The following is a 24610-nucleotide window of genomic DNA, read 5'->3' as shown; positions in this document are numbered from 1 at the left end:
TGGAGAGAGAGAGAGAGAACTCAAAAGGAGGAAGACACACACACACACACACACACACACACCAACAGCAAGCCGGTCATACATGCAGATCAGAACACGCTGTGACATCGCTGTGACATCATGAGCTCCCCCGCTGGGCAGATGGTCAGGACAGCAGAGGACAGGTGAGCAGAGGTTCTGACAGGCGCAGCAGAACCTCAGAGAGCGTGTGAGTGTGTGTCTGTGTGCTTCCTGCTCCGGCTCACAGAGGAACTTGCATTTCTGGTGCTGACGCTGGTTCTTCCTGACTCTTCATGAAGGCATCGCGGTGCTGCTGTCACTGCTCAATGGTTCTGCTTCAGTCCTGATCCAGTCCTGCTTCAGAGACATGACTGTACTGAGAATGGAACTGGTTCTGGTCCAGATGCAGCGGGGCTGGTTAGTTATCGATGATGTCACGAGGAAGATCTGGTCCTGATTGGCTTATGCTGGATGTCAGGTCAAAGGATTATAAAATTCCTAGAAGGTTCTGCTGGGAGGAGAACATCCCAGGTTCAGAAGGTTCTGTTAGAGTGCGATTAAAAGGTTGAGAGGAGAACAGATCCATTATCCTGACATCCATCTGAAGCCGTGTGTGAAATCTCCCACAGTAAGTTCTGAACCTGAAGTAAACAGGGCTCTGACCCTGACCTCGCACCTTTATCCACCCCAGCTGCAACTGTCCAATCAGAGCGGAGGTTGGTGGGGCGCCTGAAGGTAAAGGAAGACGACAAACCATCTAGATCATTAATCTGTGAATTTAGTCTTTGATCTGAGCTTGTATTCGGATCCAAGGGGAAAACGGAGAGGTTCGAGGTCCAGGATCATACCTGAAGAACACAGAGACTGGCTGGAACCAAGTCCAGATCCAGGAACTGTTGTAGGATCTACTGTATTAGTATAGAGTTCATTGAAGCCCCTCTGAAAGCTGAAGAACACCTGCTTCTCTGAACCGTTCTGCAGCTCTCCTCATTGTCTTTTTAAAGGAACTTGGAGCTTCTTCAGGAACCAGACATCGAGCCTCCGCTGGAAGTTCTGCAGGAGCTCCTGGAGTCTTTAAAACAATCCTAGAGATGAAGAACATTCTTCTGGTATAGACATACAGCAGTAGCCATTCCAAATTTCCCCACTTCCCTTGATGGGTCCTTGGCTGGTTCCCTATAATTCCTTTATAAACATCAATATTTGTAATAAAATATTCTTTCTGTCATGATTTGCGGACATTAAGGTCCAAAGAGAAGCATCATCTCCTGGTCAGACCCTGTAATTCAGTGAAACTGTGGAGTCAGAGTAAAAAAATATGCACACCCAGGAGAACGCTAGCCTCGTGAGACCATCCTGATCTCACGAGCTTTCAAGGTTTCACTCGCTAATCAGTCTGGAGACTCTCCGTTAAAGAAAATTTGGAGCCGTTCACCAAACGAACGTCCAATCAGCGTTGGCTTTGAGGCGGGTTGAGGTGTGACGCAACGAGAAGCGCGACAGTTCAGTCTAAAGAACATGGCGGCTTCAGCCGAGGAAACTAGCGTTAGCGTGGCTATCGAGCAAGTTTTATCGGAATTACAGAGTATTTCTTGACTGAAAGAAGAGCAAAACACTGCTCTGGAGGCTTTTCTCAGAGGAAAAGATGTTTTTGCTCTTCTCCCGACTGGTTTCAGCAAGAGTTTGATCTATCAATTGGCTCCTCTTCGTCGTTGCTCTGTTAGTACGTCATATGCTTCGTTGATCTGATTGGTTTATTTGGCCCGTCTATCACCAACATAGGCCAATCAGCTAACCAGTATTTTCGCCCCTTCCCAAAATTACTTCAACCGAAGGTTTCCAGATGGATATGCGGGTCAGGTTAGGAGAAGGAGGGGGTGACTCAGTGGCTGGAAGTTGGCTGCCGTTTGACTGGGAAGGAGCCATTTTGAATGGCTGCTACTGTATGAGGAACCAGAGGAGGATCTAAACAATTCTGCTGAGACATTTTCCAGAAGATCTCAGAATAGTTTTCCTTCCAACCTCAGTCACGATGCCTCCTCCTCCAGAGAATCTGGAGTCTTCTGAGGCCCCTGGACAGGAGTGTGCAGATTAACATCTAGATTATCAATTAAGATCCTTCCTTTAACTTCCAGGAAGTTGTTTTTTCTGACAACAAGCTAATTCCTCCAACCTGCTGAAAGGAGATCATCAGAATGAGGTTTTCCTGAGTCCCATTTTTAAATAATTTTTTTATTTCCATTCTTGAAACATATTCTTTGCTTTCAATGATGTTGGAACAAATTTCTCTCCATAGTAAAGTAGCATGTTGACAGTCTCCCAGGGGTTTGAACCTGGGACGCCCCCCTCAGGTCAGGTTTGCTTTTCCCGACTGGACCCTAAAGGCAGCATGAAGGAAATGTGAACTGTCAACACACAGATGCAGTTACCCGGCTGGGTGTGTGGGCTTAACAACAATAAGAACAATGAGCCCCACCCCTCTTCACCTGCTCAGGTGTGTCAGTGGGAGCAGTCAGGCCGGTTCCATCAGATCCTGCTGGGTGACATTTCCCCAGAAAAACAGCCTGTGCAGCTTTCTCCGATGCACGCTGAGGGGAAGCGTCTCACCTGCGGACCAGTCACCTGACTGCACCTTTCTCTTTGACTGCAAAATCTGTCCCTCTGTGGAAGAATGCCCTTGATGTCTTCAGTGAGGACAGACAGGACCGGTCCAACCCTAACTACTGGATGTCTTGGTTTTCATATTTAAAAACTGATACAATTATTGATCAAATTATGAGAGTTGAAACTTGAATAATGTTTACATAGCTCAGTCAAAGGCCTGTAAACAAATCTTGATTTAAAGCAACTGAGGTTTTCAGCTCTTTTACAGTTTCTCTGAGTTTATTGCAGATTACGTAGAATAAGAACTAAAAGCTTCTTCTCCGTGTTTGGTTCTGGTTCTGCGAAGTAGATCTGATACAGTAGACCTTAGAGGTCTGGCTGTCGACTCACTGCCAACCAGTCCGTAATGTAATCTTTGAGGATTTTAAAGTCTATTCTCTGAGATACAGGGAGCCAGAAGAAGGACTTTAGAACTGGGTTGATGTTCTCTACTTTCTTAGTTCTAGTGAGGACGCAGGCAGCAACATCTGGATCAGCTGCAGCTCTATGATCTACTTTCTAGGCAGACCTGTGGAGACAATACACAAAAATCAATTCTAGCAGTAATCAGTTTTTTATCATACAACCCTGATAATATTAGGTGTGTCTCAGCCCCCGCCTTCAGTGTCCACCATATTGGATCAGTCCATTTGCTGCACATGTTCAGAAAGGTCCAAACAGACAGCAGCAAACCATTTGAAAACAAACCATGCAAAGAGCAGTGTTGCCAACTTAGCGCTTTAGTCGCTATATTTAGCCACTTTTCAGACCCCTCTAGCACTTTGATTTCTAAAAAGCCCCTTCTGTCTTCAGTGAGGACAGACAGGACCAGTCCAACCATAACTACTGGACCTCTGCAGAGTCTTTTACAGGCTTGTGGGGACTCAATGATGTTTTCATAAATGTTTAAGCTGTTTATTTAAGAACCAATCATTAAAATCTGACAGAAAGAATGTAGCTGATGGATTCATCGACAGGAGGAAACCTAGTTAGTCTGATTTATTTACCACTTACTGTTTGAGACAATGAGAGAGAAAATGTTATTTTAAGGAAACTATTTTTGGGTAAAACATGTTTAGATGTGTTTGGTTCTGAACTCTTGTCAACGGGCTGAATACGTAGCAGAAACAAGCCAACGATGGTGGGGGTTTCTGTGACATTAGCTTCCTGACTAGTTGTTTTTATACTAAATTCACTCCCATATTTTAACAGTGTTTCTGGCCCCCTGCAGGGCTGCTGCCGAGGCCCCGGAGCCCGACAACATTCAGGACATGGAGCTGAGGGAGGAGTGGCAGGATGATGGGTTCCCCAGGTAGGAGTCCCCTTCATTAAACCCATAAACGCCTCCATCAGCATCAGAATTTGGACTCTGATGATCATCAATAGTTCCTATCAGCTCCAAAAATATATGAAAAAAAATTTTTTGTTCCATACTGGGGAGAGTCAGGTGTGACAGTAGAATAACTAGGAGACAAATGAAAGCTTACCGGGTACAAACACAACTGAGTGATATTAAACGTTAAACTGTACTGCAAAAGAGAAAAATAAAGTCTCTTAGGAAGGAAAAAACAATTAAATTCTATTCAGTTTATTTCTATAGCGCCGATTTACAACACATGTCATCTCAGGTCACTTTCCAGTTCACCAGATCATCCAGTCAGATTGATTCAACATTTTCTATCTAAGGAAAACCAGCTGATTGCATCGACTCATTGACTCTTCAGCAATCCCTCACACTAAGCATGCTTGTAGCGACAGTGGAGAGGAAAAACTCCCTTTGAACAGGAAGAAACCTCCAGCAGAACCAGGCTCAGTGTGAGCGGCCATCTGTTGAGGCCCACTGGGGTTCAAGGAGACAGAAGCAGACATAGAAAAAGAAGCTACCGTCCAGTTATTGATAGACATAGATAAGAATTGTAAAAGTTAGAAATAGAAAAAAAAAGCAGCCAGTTCAAAGCAAGAAAGTGAAAAATGTGCGAAAAAACAAAATTGTAGAAAAACGTTTCTAGAGCAGGTAAAAAAAAAGGAGAAATGCAAACAGACGTAAAAATGTTTGCAGATAAAGACATCCATAGCAGGTTAGAAACTGTCTATACAGCTAGCAGCTACGTAACTTTACTGCATAGGGTCTATTTAATTCTTACATGTCCAAAGATGCTCCGTCTGTTTTTTTACAAACATAGCAAAAAAAACCAACAACTTTTCCAGTAGATGCAAGCAATCCGTGTCCAAAGTTAGCGCTGTTAGCCAGGTTTTGGTTGGCATCAACAGGTTAGCCTCGTGAGACCATCTTGATCTCGCGAGCTTTCAAGGTTTCACTCGCAGATCAGTCTGGAGACTCTCCATTAAAGAAAATTTGGAGCTGTTCACCAAACGAACGTCCAATCAGCGTTGGCTTTGAGGCGGGTTGAGGTGTGACGCAAAGAGAAGCGCGACAGTTCAGTCTAAAGAACATGGCGGCTTCAGCCGATGAAACTAGCGTTAGCGTGGCTATCGAGCAAGTTTTATCGGAATTACAGAGTATTTCTTCACTGAAAGAAGAGCAAAACACTGCTCTGGAGGCTTTTCTCAGAGGAAAAGATGTTTTTGCTCTTCTCCCGACTGGTTTCAGCAAGACTTTGATCTATCAATTGGCTCCTCTTCGTCGTCGCTCTGTTAGTACGTCATATGCTTCGTTGATCTGATTGGTTTATTTGGCCCGTCTATCACCAACATAGGCCAATCAGCTAACCAGTATTTTCGCCCCTTCCCAAAATCACTTCAACGGAAGGTTTCCAGATGGATATGCGGAGCAAATCCATCTGGCGGAGTCAGGTTATCAACAGGTTGCTTTCCCTGCAGGCCCTCTGATGCTGGTTTAGTGCCGCTAATTCCTCCAAAATGTCTGGAAGGAATCTCACATTTCCCGTGTTAATGAACAGATTGACTGGGGGCTTTGTCCCGTAGGTATGATAACTTCTCTCAGACCGTTTAGATGCACATACTCTCAACTTCAACCCACCAGGGATTACTGACTGATTAGCTGTTAGCAAGGTCCCGGGGCTTATCACTGGGGGTAGACAATAGAGATACAGCATCTCATCCGGTCTGCAAAGACAAATGACACCAGTTGCACACAATTTCCACTCTACCCAATATTTCAATATTTAAGGATGAAAAAAACAAGGTTAAGTCCTGAGAAGACAAGATTTTGTCTCTGCCATCATGCTGGAAGGCTTGAGGTCCGAAGACGTCTAGTATGTGATGTCATCAGTCAGGTCAGAGCCTCTCTGTAACAGACTGAGGAAATAGAAAACTGATGATCCAGGTGAGAATTTAAGGTGGAATCAGAGCCTTAACAAACTGCTGTAGATCCAATGTGCCAAAGGTGAACTATTTCTGTGGAGCTATAATGCAAAACTTACTTCCTATTTGAAAAAGATTAAGAATTTTCTTTGTTTCATGGACACAGATGGGACTTTGATCTATTTCTGTTTTTTCCCAATGTTTCAGGCCGCTCCCAGAGGACTGTGGAGGTACAGAGGATGCTGAGAGTCAAGCAGGAGGTGGATCTGAGTCAGGTAAAAATATATATATAAAATTTAGTAGATCAATGTATGATTGAAGCATTTTACAAACAATGTTTTATCAATTTAGGAGTAGTTTCCATTCTCTAACACTCATATGGGACACTAAGGTAAAACAAAAACTGAGGAAACTAAGATGAGATTTTTTTAATGGAACTAAATAGTTATCAGCAGCTTTCCATTGCATGCCTTCTTAAAATTATATCCTATATTTATAGTTTTGTTTAGAGCTTATATTAAAACATAATTACTTGAGACACAAGCTTTTTCCAGAAAATGATGCTGCAGCTTGTTTAAGTGAGATTGACTGGTCAGCTTTTACCTCCTGATTTGTTCCCAGTTAATTAAACTGGTTATGTTTGTTTTAAAAAGCTCTGACTCCTCTATTTAAAGACAAAATTATCTAATTCAACTAATCTAGTTTTATTTTTTTTTTCTGTTCTGCACAATGGTACATTTAGATGTTTTAAATGTTATGAACAAAGACAGTTTAACTTGCAGAAACAATGCTAAAATGGAAATTAGTATCACGCCGAGATGATTGGGTCGGCACCAACCATTTATTTATATATCAAACTTATCCTGTCTGATAATTGCCCACAGGATTTTAGAATTAGATAAAAAATGACAGTTTTATTCACAATATTCGATATGAAATCAGCATTATTATAGTGTTATTATTACAAAACGTCCTTTTTTATTCTCAATAAGTGTATTCTGAGAATTTGTAACATCTATAAAACTTAACTAAACTGGATTATTAGATACACATATATATAATTTATGTATAAAAGAAAAAAAATATATATATATATATGTATGTATATTATATATGTACATAAATGTATATAAATGCATTTAACTCCTATTGATTTTCATAAAAAAATCATTAAACCTCTCTAGATGAATAAATCAATTAATTAATTAATTAATTTATTAAATAAATAAAGTAATGGACTTTCCTCCCCCATGAGTCAGATTTACTTCCCGCATGTGTAAATAATTAGCTCCAAACCTAATGCAGCCAGCATCATACATAATTGTTATTAATTCATAAAAATATTCAGAACTGAAAAATAACCTGATCAAAATATTTTAACACCTCAAAATCCTTTTTTCCCAATAAACTTACAATATGGTGTATCTTCTGTTCTGCTGGTGAATTTAGGGTCTAACTGAGCATTTCCTGCATCAATACAGGTGCTGGTCATAAAATTAGAATATCATGAAAAAGTAGATTGATTTCAGTAATTCCATTTAAAAAGTGAAACTTGTATATTATATTCATACATTACATACAAACTCATATATTTCAGATGTTTATTTTGTTTAATTTTGATGATTACAAATGACAACAAATGAAAATCTCAAATTCATCATATCAGAAAATTAGAATATTGTGAAAAGGTTCAAAATTGATGGCCCCTGGTGCCACACTCTAATCAGCTAATTAACTCAAACCACCTGCAAAAGCCTTTAAATGGTCTTTCAGTCTAGTTCTATAGGCTACACAATCATGGGGAAGACTGCTGACTTGACAGTTGTCCAAAAGACGACCATCGACACCTTGCACAAGGAGGGCAAGACACAAAAGGTCATCGCCAAAGAGGCTGGCTGTTCACAGAGCTCAGTGTCCAAGCACATTAATAGAGAGGCGAAGGGAAGGAAAAGATGTGGTCGAAAAAAGTGTACAAGCAAGAGAGATAACCGCACCCTGGAGAGGATTGTGAAACAAAACCCATTCAAAAATGTGGGGGAGATTCACAAAGAGTGGACTGCAGCTGGAGTGAGTGCTTCAAGAACCACCACACACAGACGTATGAAAGACATGGGTTTCTGCTGTCGCATTCCTTGTGTCAAGCCACTCTTGAACCACAGACAGCGTCAGAAGCGTCTTGCCTGGGCTAAAGAGAAACAGGACTGGACTGCTGGTGAGTGGTCCAAAGTCATGTTCTCTGATGAAAGTAAATTTTGCATTTCCTTTGGAAATCAAGGTCCCAGAGTCTGGAGGAAAAGAAGAGAGGCACTTCATCCACGTTGCTTGAAGTCCAGTGTAAAGTTTCCACAGTCAGTGATGGTTTGGGGTGCCATGTCATCTGCTGGTGTTGGTCCATTGTGTTTTCTGAGGTCCAGGGTCAACGCAGCCACATACCAGGAAGTTTTAGAGCACTTCATGCTTCCTGCAGCTGACCAACTTTTTGGAGATGCAGATTTCATTTTCCAACAGGACTTGGCACCTGCACACAGTGCCAAAGCTACCAGTACCTGGTTGAAGGACCATGGTATCCCTGTTCTTAATTGGCCAGCAAACTCTCCTGACCTTAACCCCATAGAAAATCTATGGGGTATTGTGAAGAAGAAGATGCAATACACCAGACCCAACAATTCAGAAGAGCTAAAAGCCACTATTAGAGCAACCTGGGCTATCATAACACCTGAGCAGTGCCACAGACTGATCGACTCCATGCCACGCCGCATTGCTGCAGTAATACAGGCCAAAGGAGGCCCAACTAAATACTGAGTGCTGTACATGCTCATACTTTTCATGTTCATACTTTTCAGTTGGCCAACATTTCTATAAATCCTTTGTTTTTATTGGTCTTCAGTAATATTCTAATTTTCTGATATGATGAATTTGAGATTTTCATTTGTTGTCATTTGTAATCATCAAAATTAAACAAAATAAACATCTGAAATATATGAGTTTGTATGTAATGTATGAATATAATATACAAGTTTCACTTTTTAAATGGAATTACTGAAATCAATCTACTTTTTCTTGATATTCTAATTTTATGACCAGCACCTGTATAATATAGCAGGATTCTAAATGAACTAAAAATAATTATTCCAACAATTATTGCAACTCTCCTAAATCTCTCCTACTTTTATTTGACCAGATTCTCTTTTACGAGGTGAAAAACACATTTTTGGCCATTTTTGCACAGTTGGCTAATTTGATAATCAAACATACAGTTCTAATTATGATGCTTATTTATAACATCTGAGGTTTCTTCTTGGTTTTCAAATGCATTTCAAGCCTAGGCTCAAATTTCTTTCTTTTGTAATTTAAATTGCAAATGAATCAGACATAGTAGCAGTTGCCGTATTGGTTCCTCTAGACAAATATTATTTTAAGTCAGAGCATTAGTCTGGTACTAAAACTTTGCATTTGGACCCAATAACTTTAGGGCTTTTCTTTATTTATTTTAGTTATGTATACTCCAGCTAAAAGTGCGTCTTATTCTCAGGTGTGCCTGTAAGTTGAGAGAGTCAAATGCAGGACTCAGTAAATGCTCACAGGAAAAGTCCTGTCAGCCTGGAATAACCAATTCATCATTATCATTATCATCATCATCTATACCTAAAACTAGTACCTCTGTGGTGATTTAATGAATTTAGATATCAATCACTGAGTCTGGGAGCGGCCATTTTTGCCCAAACATAGTAACCCCTCCCTCCTGCCATCTTCCAGCAGTGACGTCACGGTGCGGTAAGCCTAGCGCCATTCTCCCCGCTTTCCAAGCTAAATCAATGGGAACTACTAGACACATCTGCAATCAACAACAATTATTGAAGATTTCCAGAGGACTTCACCATTGAAATTCACCAGAGCTATAGTGAAACTGACAATGCCCACGTGCATGGCAGCTGGATGCTGGAATACATCGGGTAAAAGTGAAAAAAAAAGAGTTATTCCACCTTTCTGATTCCTGATCCTCCACGGACGGGTTGGTCTTTGGATCGCCAACTTGAAGAGGGAGGATTTGCCATCGAACTTCTGGCCAGAGAAAAAACCCGTAATATGTAGCCAACATTTGGAAGAAAAATGTTTTCAAGATGACTTGGATAATAGCGCGTTGTGATAAACACCAGATACAGCACTGGGACTTGATCAACAGCCGATACCGCACCGTGACGTCACAAACCAGTAGGTGGCAGTAGTGTTCTTTGACAAACATGGATGCCTCCAGTAAAGCACATTCACATGAAAATTACTCTGAATTGAAAACACTGATCATTTATTGAACAGGATGGAATAATTTTATATTTAAAGAACTTTCAGAAGTTTGAATTCTGGATATAACTGGACTTTTCCATTAAAACATCCAAAGCTGTTAAAGTTAAGGTAATGAAAGGAGATTCTTAGTGACTGGGTTCTGATCCACCACTCGTCCTGCTCAGCCTTAGCCCCATCCAGTGACCTTACATCGTCAGCTGCTGGTGGATTTGGGGGCAAGAAGCGTCTAGCAGCTCCATCTCTTAGTCTCACTCTGAGCCAGCGAGATCCTCATGACCCAAACAACGACAGCTTCTCAGCCGCAGCGCTATCAGGGACTCCAGACGAGACACCATCACTCGACATCAACTTGGAGGCTCTGGAGACGCCATCGGACAGTGAGACAGGAACACTGCCGGACAGTATGTACGATCTAGAGTGGGAAGGTGAGACACTAGGAAGTGGATCTAAAATAGCTAGGCTAATGTTCAGAGTTGACCTCTCACCTCTTTCTGACAGATGACCTTCCAAGGATGGGGAAGGGCAGATCTACGGGCATTGCGGGAACCCCCGTGGAACCAAGCGAAGGTCTGATGGAGCTTGATCAGTTGGATGAACAGGGACGCCGCTGGAGGAGGTTCTCTATCTCTGGGCACGAGTACCATGTCAACATGAGCGTGCTAGAGCCGTACCTGCAGGTTCTATCACATGGAGGTTAGAGGGTGACACCTTCACATATAACACACCTGCAAATGACCTGTAACATATGAATAAACAGAGGAAACAGGACACAGTGTTGAAGTATAGATCTTCAAAAACGTTTAAAGCAGGTGTCGGGTTCATAAAATGTAGGTTTTTTCTTATGAAGAACTGAAATACACAATTTATGGATACAATTCCTGCAGGAAAGAGAGACAGTTGAACCCCAGACTCAAACACACTGTCTCCCACTGGACTTCCTCTGCAGAGCGTTTATTAACAGAACATAGCGCATGGTTACAAACAGAGTATTGTTCTGACAGAACAATTGATCAGTTCACGAAGACAGGATGCTCCATCAGAATGACCAGGCAGGACGGTCTCCTGACTGAATCATGAGACAGGAGTGGAGCATCGCCTTGCAAAAATGTTTCATAAACACACATTAATTTTATAATCATCATTGAATAAACCTAACAGCAGGAAAGACAACTGTAGTTCACTTTAGTAATTAAATGCAATACACGTATGACACATCTAACACAACTGTAACATAGATGTAACATAAAAAGCACTCAAACAATGCTGCAGCGCATAAAACACCTGTGTAACATAATAAACAAACGTGTAACACTCATACTCTTGATCTTCCACTGATTAGAGACTCGGTAGCAGGGGTCCAGACTTTCTTCACCCCAGACACCTCCTCCAGCTCCTCTAGGAGAAACCTGAGGTGCGCCATTCCCAGCCCAGAGACATAGTTCCTCCAACTGTTCCTAGGCCTCCTCCAGAAGGAACGTGCCTGGAACGCCTGCTCATCCATCCAGAACAAATGTGGGAACCTCTTTATCTTAGCTCTAGGAGAGAATCAGGCCTCCCAGTGGAGGGAGCTTATTTTAGTCAGTTGTATCCAAGATCCTGTCTTTTGGTCGTGATGCAAATTTCAGCTCTCTCTTCAAAACAAATCTGTGCAGCCTTTGCATAATGGTGGCAGTCGTATCAAATTGTGTGTCTTCCACTCATTCTCAGACTTGGAAAAGCTGATGTTTATCCCAGCTGCTTTGCACTTGACTGCTAAGTGCCCCAGCACATGCTTTAAGTCTTGCCTGGAGGAAGACAGCATAACCAAATCATCTGCAAAAAACAGAGACAAAATCAGCTGATTCCCAAAGCAAATCCCCTCCTAGAAACCCTGTCCATAAAAGTAATGGCAAAATGTTAGAGATTGAACTAACAGATTCTGCAGAGTGGGAGAATAGAGATAGAATGAAACAGAATGATGAAAAAGGGGTCCCTATGTCCTCCAGCAGTCTATTCCTACAGCAGCATAACTATTGAGATAGTTCAGCATAACCTGAGCCACTCTAACCAGAAGCTTTATCAAAAAGGAAAGTTTTAAGCCTAGCCTTAAAAGTAGACAGGGTGTCTGCCTCACAGACTAAAACTGGTAGTTGGTTCCACAGGAGAGGAGCCTGATAACTAAAAGATCTGCCTCCCATTCTACTTTTAGAAATTCTAGGAACCACTAGTAAACCTGCAGATTGAGAGCGAAGTGCTCTGTTAGGAACATAAGGAACAATCAGATCTCTGATATCAGATGGAGCTTGGCCATTTAAGGCTTTATATGTGAGAAGGAGGATTTTAAATTCTATTCTGGATTTAACAGGAAGCCAATGAAGAGAAGCCAGGATAGGAGAGATATGATCTCTCTTTTTCATTTTCATCAGAACTCTGGCTGCAGCATTTTGGATCAGCTGAAGGCTTTTAACTACAGTTTGTGGACTTCCTGATAGTAAAGAATTACAATAGTCCAGCCTTGAAGTAACAAATGCATGGACTAGTTTCTCAGCAACACCCCTGGACAGGATATTTCTAATTTTTGCAATATAGAAACCTCTTTGATATGGAATTTAAATGACAGGTCCTGATAAAAAACAGCACCAAGATTTTTTACTTTATTATCTGAAATCAGTTTAATCCCATCCAAATGAAGTGACTGGCTAATCAGCTTATTTTTCAAAGACTCTGGTCCAGAGACTATAACAAATGCCTTCTGTAGGTCTACTAATCACAGGACCAGTTGGGCAAACTCCCATGACCACTAAAGCATCCTCACAGTGTGCAAAGCTGGTCTAGTGTAGAATGGCCAGGACAAAGACCTCAATGCTCCTTCTGAAGCAAAGGTTTGCCAGCACCCTGGCATCGTCCTTCCCATCGATGCAGAGAAGTTTACCTCAGTCTGCCAGTCCAGTGACACTGTCCCTAGTAGGAAGACAATATTGAACATGTGTGTTAACCTCAAGAAACCTTAAATACTCAGAGCTATCAACCTAAAAAGCCTTTTTTGAATACCTTGGTGGTCGAACAAGTTTGACTCCAGGCACTTGGTCTTTATTTCCACCAGAGAAAGGCATGAAATCCATGTTGAGGAGATCCTTAAATCTGTCCTTCCACCATTCAATAATGTCCTCGGTCAAGATCAGCTGCTGCAGTCCGAACTGTAAACAGACCGGGCTTTATTTTGGGGAGAGTGTCGGCCTAGTGAGTTAGAGCAATGAAGATAATCTAAAATAGATGTCATTTGCAGGTTACTATGGAGATGGGATGAATGCCATAATTCTGTTCACTTCATGTTACCTGCCAGAGAATACAGTGGAGAACTACGAGTATGTGATGGAAAACCTGTTCAGGTGAGTTTGGGTCTGTACCACTGAAACACAACATCACTAAATTCCACCTGTACTCACATGTAACACACCTCTGGTCTTCCTTGCAGATATATTGTAGGTACTTTGGACCTGATGGTTTCGGAGAATTATGTGCTGGTCTACCTGTGTGCAATGGCTCCCAGAAACAAACTTCCAGCCATCAAATGGCTCCACCAGTGCTACACCTCTATTGACAGAAGGTAATGGTTTCTTTTAGCAGAGCAGCACTGGCAGATTATCAGAAAAGACTGCTATAAACATTACTATTTATCTGTGAAAGCGTTTACCATTCCTAATACTCAGGTGGTACGTTAAAACATGACAGAGGTGGAAATCAGTGTGCTTTCTATCCAGGTTGAAGAAGGACCTGAAGGGACTATTGGTTGTCCATCCTGCTTGGTACATCAAAGCTATGATCACACTCGTCAAACCCTTCATCAGGTCTGCATGTATTGTACATCAGCTGCAGATATGTATTGATGTGAACGTGGATAGGATATGTTAAAGGCATGCTCTGTGTTTACACCTGGAAAGTTTCTCTCTCTGGTTCGTTTTCCTGGAAAGAGATCACTCGGGACAAACTCTTTAAATAACACTTCATAACTTACAGAAGGCAGCTGTTTACCAACAAGGCTCACTTTTCAGGAAGTAGGTAAAGAAGTATTTTATACGTCAGTCTACCCATCATCACATTGTTCCATCGTACACGTTAGCAGATGAGGAGACATCCATGATGACAACAAATGTGAGACAAATATTACACTTTGTTCTTAGCTGAAGAACGCCGCTCTCATTCCATTCCCAAATATTTGCCACATACAGGATAAGGATTATAACTTTTATATCCGGACAGAGAAACTGTCTTAATTTAATAAACTATTGGCGAAAACATCAGTTCTGACACGCAACAGTCAGCTAATATTAAGGTGGAATAAACTCACACATCTTCAATGGTAATTATCCTAAGTATTATAAGATAAAGAATATTTCTGATGATCTTCATGTGGCAAGGAACTGAACAGAGGGCGCATGTGTGATTCAACCCCCAGACTCCCAGATGACAGTAATGCACACTGGCCAAGTAGCGAAGGCGTATCATCAGTCCGAGGCATAGTGACAGGAATCAACACCATGGAAAGTTGGAGGTTCCATTTGTGCCAAAAATGTGTTCAAGTGTGTTGTGACGTGTGCATGTGTCTATCTAAGGTGTTTATCTGACATGCTTATGTAACAAAAAAGTTAAAAAAACAATCCTCTGGACTTTGTTTATAAGTTTGAAGACGTTTCGCTTCCCATCCAGGAAGCTTTTGTCACGAATTGGCTATGGTTAGTTGACTCAAAAGCAGAGGCAGGGAGGCAGAGGTGAATCTCTTGTGGATTTAATAATGAGTTAACAGAAAACAAAGGCAGGTTATCCAAAAATCAAAACTAGTCTAAACGTACCAGAAACCATGGAAACATCAGGGGAATCACAATCATAAGGAGGAAGGCTCAGACAGAAGGAGTAGGAGCATGTTTGACGGAGTTTGACGAGGACCCAGCAAAGGGGAACTGAAGAGAGAGAGAGGGCTTTTAAAGGAGACTGAGACAAAGAGGGGGCTAATGAGGAAACTGGGAGCAGCTGTGCACAGAACAAGAGAGGGAAAGAGCTGGGGAAGAAGGAGAACATAAGAGGGCAGCAGAGAGCAACAAATAAAAAACCTGGAAGACTGGAAATAACAAAATGATAATTAAATTACTAGGACTATAAAGCATGGAGAAAAGAAGACAAAACACCAGAAAACAAGTAAAGTAAGACTGAATACTCAAAAGAAAAACATAACAGAAACAGAAACATGACAGCTTTTTCAATTCAAAATGTCAGAAATAGTGTTGAGTTCCAGGTTTTATAGAGTGGCCCAACAAAGCCTTGTTTTTGTTTAGAAAACACACTGTGCACATAACACTTCGCATGGGTTCTCTTAGAGTAAAGCCCAAGATGCAGAACACACACAGAGGCACTGGTAAAAAGTCCAAAGAGTTTATTTTAAGGCACAAGCACATGAATAACAGTTCAGGCAGGGGGCTGGTTCACTGGGGTCTGAGCAGGGAAAGGGAGATGGCTGGTAGCTGAGCTTCCAGCTCACTGCAGGGAAACAGGGGAAATCCACATGGGAACCTCTTGGGGAAACTCCACGGGGAAGTCGACAGGTAGCATCCACGTAGGATTCTTGGGGTGGCTCACCAGGGCAGATTAGCTGGTTAACTCTCCTAGAGCTTTAGGCTTGAAACTGGTTTCCTGAGATGCAGCTCCTCCAGAGCTGCAGACCAGAGACTGGGTTCCAGTGAGGGTGCTCTTCCTGAGCTTCACGAGGAGACAGGAGGTTAAGCTCATCCAGAGCTTCACGAGGAGACAGGAGGTTAAGCTCATCCAGAGCTTCACGAGGAGACAGGATTCCTGTGAGGCACAGATAAAGAGATATTAGAATCTGGTCTCGACCTAGGAACAACCAAGACTCAGTCAAGAGCAGAAGGTTCAGGAAGCTAACCAACTAAGATCAACACTGCGGCGTGGGATCAAGGTCAGGCAGGAGCTTATAAAGGAGAGGTCTTCTAATGAGAGGATTAGGAACAGGTGTGCAGGAAAGTTACAGCTCCAGAAGACCCACAGCGCATCCTGCTGGAGACAGAGGGTAATCTCCAGATCCCCACAGTAACTCCAAACCTAAGGGAAAAACAAAGAGAGCAGAAGAGGATCCTCTGTGTCCTCTGGTGGGCAAGCCTGAGGATCCCTACAGAGCCCCCCCCTCAAGGGCGGATTCCAGACGCCCCCTGAAAAAAAAAAGTCCAAAAAACAACAAAAAACAACCCACTCAGGGTGGGCGGAGGGGACACTGGGGCGAGGAGGGCCAGAACCAACAGAAAAAAAGGTCCAACAAACAAAAAACAACCCACCCAGGGTGGGCGAAGGGGGAAACAGGCCAGGAGGGCAGAAAACAAAAACAGAGTCCAGAACAAAAAACTATCCACTTATGGTGGACGACAGCAAAAGAAAACCCAAAAACTTTCTTGGGCACAGTCTCTGGTGGCCGGCCGAGGGACCGGCAGCGGGACAGATTCTCAGGTGACCGGCCGAGGGACCGGCAGCAGGACACAGTCCCAGGTGGGCTGCCGTGGGGGCGGCTGCAGGACACAGTCTCAGGTGGCCTGCCGTGGGGCCGGCTGCAGGACACAGTCTCAGGTGGCCTGCCGTGGGGCCGGCTGCAGGACACAGTCTCAGGTGGCCTGCCGTGGGGCCGATGGCGGAGGCGTAGTTGCTGCTCAGGAGGTCGACCGTTGTGATGAAGGTGGAGCAGCGTCTTAGGGGAACCACCGCCGAGCCGGAGACAAGGTTGAGGTTCAGGAGGCCGGCAGCGGGGTCGAAGGCGACGCTGACACACTGGGGGTCTGCCACGGGGTCGACGGTGAAGATGATGCTCCGGGGGTCTGCCGCGGGGCCGGAGGCGAAGCTGACGCTCTGGAGGTCTGCCGTGGGGCCGGAGGTGAAGCAGCTTATCAGGAGGATGACGCCCAAGCTTCAACAGGTATCCCCACGGGGTACCCCGTCCCCTCCTCGGCAGCTCAGAAACAGGAGGAGGCTCTGAGGAGAACGCCGACTGCGGCTCTGGTGGAGGCTCTGGGGAGACCGTCGAGTGCGGCTCTGAAGGAAGCTCTGGGGAGACCGTCGAGTGCGGCTCTGAAGGAGGCTCTGGGGAGACCATCGAGTGCGGCTCTGGAGGAGGCTCTGAAGAGGCCGCCGACTGCGGTTCAGGAGCAGGAGCAGGTGGGACCACCGACTGTGGTTCCACCTCTGGAAACGAAGGGATCACCCATGGAGGCTCAAGTTCAGTCTCTGAGGTGGCTTGGGGCGTCGGTGGAGGGTCCCTGGTGATTAGAGGCCTTCGCTGAGGGACTCTTGGAGGCACACTTTCACCAACACAAAATTCTGAAGTTCTCTTAAATGTATGCTCAGGGGTCTCAGGACGGCACAGGGCTAACTCAGGGGTCTCAGGACGGCATAGGGCTAACTCAGGGGTCTCAGGACGGCACAGGGCTAACTCAGGGGTCTCAGGACGGCATAGGGCTAACTCAGGGGTCTCAGGACGGCACAGGGCTAACTCAGGGGTCTCAGGACGGCACAGGGCTAACTCAGGGGTCACTGGACGGCACAGGGCTAACTTAGGGGTCACTGGACGGCACAGGGCTAACTCAGGGGTTTCTAGCCGGCTCAGAGCGTGCTTACGGCGACGCCGTCTCTTACATCGGGGGGTCTTAGAAGTTAAACTGACGGGTTCACTGATTGGATTTGGCGATAAATAAACCGGTTGAAACGTGAGGGTACCAGAATGAATAACATGATCAGAAGCTAAGGGATCAGGCACGGGGTCAGGTTTAAAACTATCCGGGTTAATTACTAGTTCAGGATCAGAATCTGGCTGGCGTGGAACTCTGACTGATGGACGTGAAACTGGTGGACTAATTTTGAGGTTTTTAACGGATGAACTTAAATGGTGGTCAAGAACATGGGAACTAAGGCTAAACCGGCACGGAGAGGAGTTGAAACTGGTTTGATATGCTAGATCTAATCCTATGGCTAGTTCAATGAGGTCTTCGAGGCTAGGTGGCTCGACGTAAAAGGAAAGCTCGGTTCTGACAGATTCATTAAGACCTAAGAGGAAAGCGGACTTGAGTGCAGACTCGTTCCAACCAGAAACGGCTGCTCTACCCAGGAACTCGGAAGAACATTCAGCTACGGACCTAATACCCTGTTTAAAATTCAGAAGGTAACTGGAAACGGAGAAACTAGAGGACTGGCTAAAGGTTCTTTCTAATTCTCGGATGAATCTCTCATATGTGTGGTTCTTTCTGGTTTTGAGCGGAAATTTTGTCTCTGCCCATTCAAGGGCCTCATCAGACAGAAAAGAAACTACAAAAGCAATCTTATCCTTATCATTAAGAAAGCTAGTAGAATGAAAACTGAAAAATAACCGACACTGAAATAGAAATCCCCTTAGCTTACGTGGGTTGCCAGAAAATCTCTCAGGAAGTGAAGGACCAGGTGACGAAAACGACGGACTGAGCTCAGAATAGAAAGGAGGGTTATCATCTTGACTCGGGGGTGACGTGCGGAATTCCGGAAGTGACGAAACCGGAACCGGAAGTTGAACTGGCGCCATCTTGTGATTCCCACGAAGCCTGTGGGATCTTGAAACGTGTGTTTTCTTAAAGTAAAACTGGGATTTTAACTCACGGAGGGACTGTGTGTGATCAGGAGTCAGAGCGTCCAGTTTCTCAGTTCTACGACGGAGGTGATCTGCTGGGCTTTGTGTGGCCGCAGTGTTCTGTCATGATGGGTTCTCTTAGAGTAAAGCCCAAGATGCAGAACACACACAGAGGCACTGGTAAAAAGTCCAAAGAGTTTATTTTAAGGCACAAGCACGTGAATAACAGTTCAGGCAGGGGGCTGGTTCACTGGGGTCTGAGCAGGGAAAGGGAGATGGCTGATAGCTGAGGTTCCAGCTCACTGCAGGGAAACAACAGGGGAAATCCACATGGGAACCTCTTGGGGAAACTCCACAGGGAAGTCGACAGGTAGCATCCACGTAGGATTCTTGGGGTGGCTCACCAGGGCAGATTAGCTGGTTAACTCTCCTAGAGCTTTAGGCTTGAAACTGGTTTCCTGAGATGCAGCTCCTCCAGAGCTGCAGACCAGAGACTGGGTTCCAGTGAGGGTGCTCTTCCTGAGCTTCACGAGGAGACAGGAGGTTAAGCTCATCCAGAGCTTCACGAGGAGACAGGAGGTTAAGCTCATCCAGAGCTTCACGAGGAGACAGGAGGTTAAGCTCATCCAGAGCTTCACGAGGAGACAGGAGGTTAAGCTCATCCAGAGCTTCACGAGGAGACAAGAGGTTAAGCTCATCCAGAGCTTCACGAGGAGACAAGAGGTTTAGCTCATCCAGAGCTTCACGAGGAGACAAGAGGTTTAGCTCATCCAGAGCTTCACGAGGATTCCTGTGAGGCACAGATAAAGAGATATTAGAATCTGGTCTCGACCTAGGAACAACCAAGACTCAGTCAAGAGCAGAAGGTTCAGGAAGCTAACCAACTAAGATCAACACTGCGGCGTGGGATCTTCTTCTTCTTATGAGATTTTATGGCGGTTGGCAAACTTGTGAAATGTGCATTACCGCCACCAACTGATATGGAGTAAAGCAAGGAAACAGGAAACGATTCACCCCCCCCAATAAAAAAAAAAAAAAAAAAAAAAATACCTGTGTAACTTAAACCCACATAATACTAAATTATACTAAATTACATTTGCCCGTATAATTTTAATTTACTCTAGGTCATCGTAACTCTGCCAGTTTCTGATGGTCCCATTGGTCTTTCCATCATGCTTCCAACCATCTCCCAGTTCATATCTTTAACATCCAGATATTTTTCTGCAGCCTTCACTATTATTTTGATTTTTTCTGTTTTTTTTTGTCGTCTGAGCAGTACAATTAATCACTTCCACCATGAAAAGAACAAAATTTGTCTTTTTAACAATTAGTGAGTCTTCATCAATTTTTGGAGATTTCTCTAGAGGTTTGAAATTTGCCGTGTGTTGAACTGTAGGTTTGGGTTTTTCTGACTGAGATGGGATCCTTTTTGCAGCTTCAGCATAAGTTATTCCAAGCTCAAATTTCATTTTTTTTATTTCTTCAGACCTTTTGCTTGCTTCACAGCCGCGATAAGCAGCAGTATGTCCTCCACCACAATTACAGCATTTTATTTTAGCTTCTTTTCCACATTTACCATATTCATGTTCTCCTGCACACCTTCCACACCTCTGTTTCCCTTTACAAACTGCTGCAATGTGTCCGAATTTTTGACATTTGAAACATCTCAATGGTGGAGGATTGTAGATTTTGACATTGTAACTGATGTAACCAATGAATACTTTGCTTGGTAATTGCTCTTCCTCGAATTTAATTAGTACAGATAAACTGTCAGATCTTTCTCAGTTTCTTGTTGTTTTTAACCGTTTTACTTCTTTTACTTTTGCACCGCTTATGTTTTCCAGAATCTCTTTTTCAGAAATTTTTAGAGGAACTCCTCCAATGACTCCCCTGCTGATCTTTTTGTTCTCCATTAGGCTGCACTGAACTCTTATCCCGTCAATTTTGTTAATTCGTATTGCTTTGCCTTGCTGGGCGCTGTCTCTGCAGTTAATTAGCAGGTCTCCACTGTACAGAATTCTGGCACCTCTGACTTCTCCAACAAGTTTATTGATGGTTTTTGTTAAGTGAACCGGATTCCAGTTTGTAAAAGAGTCTGCCTGATTAACGACTTTGAATATGACTTTGAATTCATTTTGTTTTGCTGTGGAATGTATGGATTGATCATCACTGGATTGTTCTGAACTAGATTCCCCTTTAACTGATCTCTGTTTTTTCAGCTTTTTCTCATTTTTTGATGCTGCTATCTTCCAACCTTCATTGTCACTATTTCCCTCTTCCATCCCACAAGAATCGCTTCCTGTTTCCTCACTACTCACGGCCCAGGACATTTCTCCACAAGCAGAGCAGCTTCAAAACACGCGCCATGCACCAAACGACCAACGTCTCGACCAGGATCCTTTCTTTCTTCACAAAACCTAATCGCGGCGTGGGATCAAGGTCAGGCAGGAGCTTATAAAGGAGAGGTCTTCTAATGAGAGGATTAGGAACAGGTGTGCAGGAAAGTTCCAGCTCCAGAAGACCCACAGCGCATCCTGCTGGAGACAGAGGGTAATCTCCAGATCCCCACAGTAACTCCAAACCTAAGGGAAAAAACAAAGAGAGCAGAAGAGGATCCTCGGTGTCCTCTGGTGGGCAAGCCTGAGGATCCCAACAGACACAATACATATGAACTCAGGATTTGGACACAAGATATCCATCTGTTTCAAATCGTACTGGGAAAAAAGCATTCAACTATTTACTCCAGTTAAATAAACGTAGATACATTGATTTCTCTCAGTTGGCGCTTCATCAGTTGGAGAACGGTTCATCATACGGCCCTTATTGCATGGTAATCTGCCCTGTTCTGATCTTGCCAGCGTCCGTCCCCTCTTACTTACAATAATGAAAAGTTGTGAGAGTCAAAACTAATTACAGACACTTTGGTTAAACTGTAACATGTTATAAATAAACCTTGAGAAAGAAGAATGTATGTAAAAACGCCCTCATGCAGGGGGATTGTGTGGCCTTGCAGGTGAAAAATGTTGAGTAAAAATGTATAGTGATTAAATAGCATAAATTCATATTAAATATGAGAAACAAAATGTTCCGACCACAATAAACAGCTTCAGTTACATAAGTATGTCAGATACGATGTCAGATATGTTGTAAACGCCTTAGATAGACACATGCAGACGTCACAGCACACTTGAACACATGTTTGGCACAGATGGAACCTCATAGGAAAGAGGAGGAGAGATGTGACAGTGTGGGCTTCTGTCACAATGTCTATGACTGATCATGCGCCTTTGCTGCTTGGCCAAGAGGATAACCCTCCGGCTGACTGGTCAGCGCGCGTGACTTTCACTCAGGAGTCTGGAGATGGAATCCCACTCAGGCCCTCTGTGGCATACCTTACCACTTTTAGTGTCGGAAATGATGATGCGTCCTGGCTACTTTGGCCAGATGGATAACACTTTGGCGTGTGATCGGCGCAGGTGACTTCCACCCAAGAGTCCGGGGAGCATAAAAAATGATCAGAAACACATTCTTTACATCACATCTGATCCATTTAAACTAAGCAGCACTGTACCGGGCCGAAGAACACCTGCCAACATGAGCGTCTTCTCACCAAGCAAAAACTGGTTACGACATTGTAAAGACATCATGATTTACGTCCATATGTCTACATTAAAAAGTGAAAGGCAGTAATTTTCAGATTGTTGAAAAGACGTTGCAAACTGCTCTGTTATTGGACTAAAGTGGGAAAAGAAAACATACGGACCAAAGAGCCCAATTTTCAACAACGATTTCTAGATTAAATCAAGACAATGACCTGATTTAGCCTAAAAAGCAACATCTAAATGTCTGGTTCCTGTAGTAATTAATGTGACTTCTGACCTCACCTGTCCTTCACAGTGACAAGTTCAGCAGGAAGATTCGTTTTGTTCAGAATCTTCAGCAACTCTCTCAGTCCATCCCAACAGACAGGCTGCAGATCCCAGATGCAATACGACAGTAGGAGCTTCATTTCTGTCTTTCTTCAGTTTCTGCTTTGAATTAGGCGTGATGCATCTCTGCTGTAACCGGCTTTACCTCTATTGTGAACCTTCTGTTTCTCTGGGGAAATTCTATAATTGCATGCAGATCTGTCTACTGGTTCACGTGTTCACACAGGGGCGGATTTAGGAAATGTGGGGCCCAAGGCAAAGACAGGCAGGGGGCCCTCTGAATGGAGAAGACAACACATAAAACAGACCCATTCTACAGATAGAGAAATGTTAATAGAATAGACATCCATTATCTGTTCTAGGTTGTGTCCCTCTCTTCGTGTCCCTTTTCTTCTTGTTTTCCTCTCTATGTTTTGTACTCAGCTGACTTTTCATGCTGTCTCTAAAGGAATGAAAGATTTTTTCCAAGCACTAAGCTCACTTAGCTGATTGCTCCTTCCTGTGTTTCCAAAAAGGCCAAAGTAAATAACCCAGTCCTTCTTTTCACTGTAGACAAGCCATGATCTGCTTCTCTGTTCTCCATTTTTCATTTGGATGAAATAATAGCTGCATGAATCATGACAGCAGACAAGATAGAGGAGAGCAGGAGGCGGGGTTACCAATCTACTCGCTCTGGAGAGCAGAGTTCGCTGCTTTTAGATGTTGTCTCCAAAGTCTCCAGTAGCAGAAAAAAGTCTCTAGATTTGGCGCTAGGAGCTTTTTAGAAATCAAAGTGCTAGAGGGGTCTGAAAAGTGGCTAAATATAGCGACTAAAGCGCTAAGTTGGCAACACTGCTCTTTGCATGGTTTGTTTTCAAATGGTTTGCTGCTGTCTGTTTGGACCTTTCTGAACATGTGCAGCAAATGGACTGATCCAATATGGTGGACACTGAAGGGGGGGGGGCTGAGACACACTTAATATTATCAGCGTTCTGATGGCATTTTGAAGAAAGTATTTTTATCAAAAACATAATTAATGTGCACAAATAAGGAATAGTTGTATTAACTATACATGTAAACAGAGTTATGAGGCCCCTAGGAACTTGGGGCCCTAGGCACCTGCCTAGTATTGACTAATGGTAAATCCGCCCCTGTGTTCACGTCATCTTGTAAATGCTGTGATGCTTTTCAGAACCTGTTCTGGATCACCTTTGTATCTCTGAGTGTATTTTGCTAACATCCCAAATTAAAGTGAATCCTCCCAACGTTTAAAAAGAATCTAATTGTTCTCCAGATTTTTCTTTTTTATTGTAATATCTTATGTTTCTGTCTCCTGCAGGTATGATGAGAAGCTGAGTAGATGACAACCTCAGACTACGGGGATTATTGAGGCTGAAGCTTATGAAGCTGTCGGCTGGATGTACAGAGAACAAACTTTATTTTATTTATACGGACTTTGTTTTTGTTGGGGGTCAGTTTTCTGCTGGTTTTGGAGGAGCTTCAAATTTATTAAAAAGGAGTTCTTACTCTCCAACCTGATCCAATCTGACGAATCTGAGCTGACCTCCATGGAAAGCAGGTCCAGGGTCAAAGTGGCGCTCAGAATCTCATCGTCCTTCCACTGAACCTCAGACCCTCACTTCACAGAAGTTCTGCTGCCTTTTATTTAATTTTAAACAGACAAGCTTGAGATGGAGTTAACTAAAACAGTTACTATAGCAACACTGACAGATGTAAGGGGGTTCTTGTTTATCTGGTTGGTTCTGACCTGGTTCTAGTTTGGGTTTTATGTTGTTGTGCAGGAGGTTTACCTGCTTTCCCTCCTACAATAAAAAAATGTATTTAA

The 24610-nt window shown here is 43.4% G+C and overlaps 1 protein-coding gene across 3 annotated transcripts; it reads left to right on the top strand.

Moving 5' to 3' along the window:
- Window positions 1-24610, top strand: LOC119780897 (bcl-2/adenovirus E1B 19 kDa-interacting protein 2-like protein). 3 transcript variants are annotated; one of them, XM_038281138.1, is made up of 10 exons: window positions 1-164; window positions 3875-3955; window positions 6136-6203; window positions 10395-10655; window positions 10729-10923; window positions 13496-13598; window positions 13685-13816; window positions 13971-14057; window positions 22754-22852; window positions 24104-24610. In XM_038281138.1, exons 1-10 carry the CDS (start codon window positions 121-123, stop codon window positions 24126-24128), a joined length of 1095 nt encoding a protein of 364 aa, XP_038137066.1. In that variant the 5' UTR covers window positions 1-120; the 3' UTR covers window positions 24129-24610. The 3 variants fall into 3 exon arrangements, with proteins under 3 accessions (XP_038137066.1, XP_038137064.1, XP_038137065.1); XM_038281136.1 differs by lacking the exon at window positions 1-164 and adding an exon at window positions 230-417; XM_038281137.1 differs by lacking the exon at window positions 1-164 and adding an exon at window positions 417-478.

Source organism: Cyprinodon tularosa, unplaced genomic scaffold (genome assembly GCF_016077235.1).
Source record: "Cyprinodon tularosa strain WSP-4 unplaced genomic scaffold, ASM1607723v1 ctg168, whole genome shotgun sequence".
Lineage (NCBI taxonomy): Eukaryota > Metazoa > Chordata > Actinopteri > Cyprinodontiformes > Cyprinodontidae > Cyprinodon > Cyprinodon tularosa.
The sequence above is the reverse complement of the archived record's forward strand: the minus strand, read 5'-3'. Positions and strand labels throughout refer to the sequence as shown.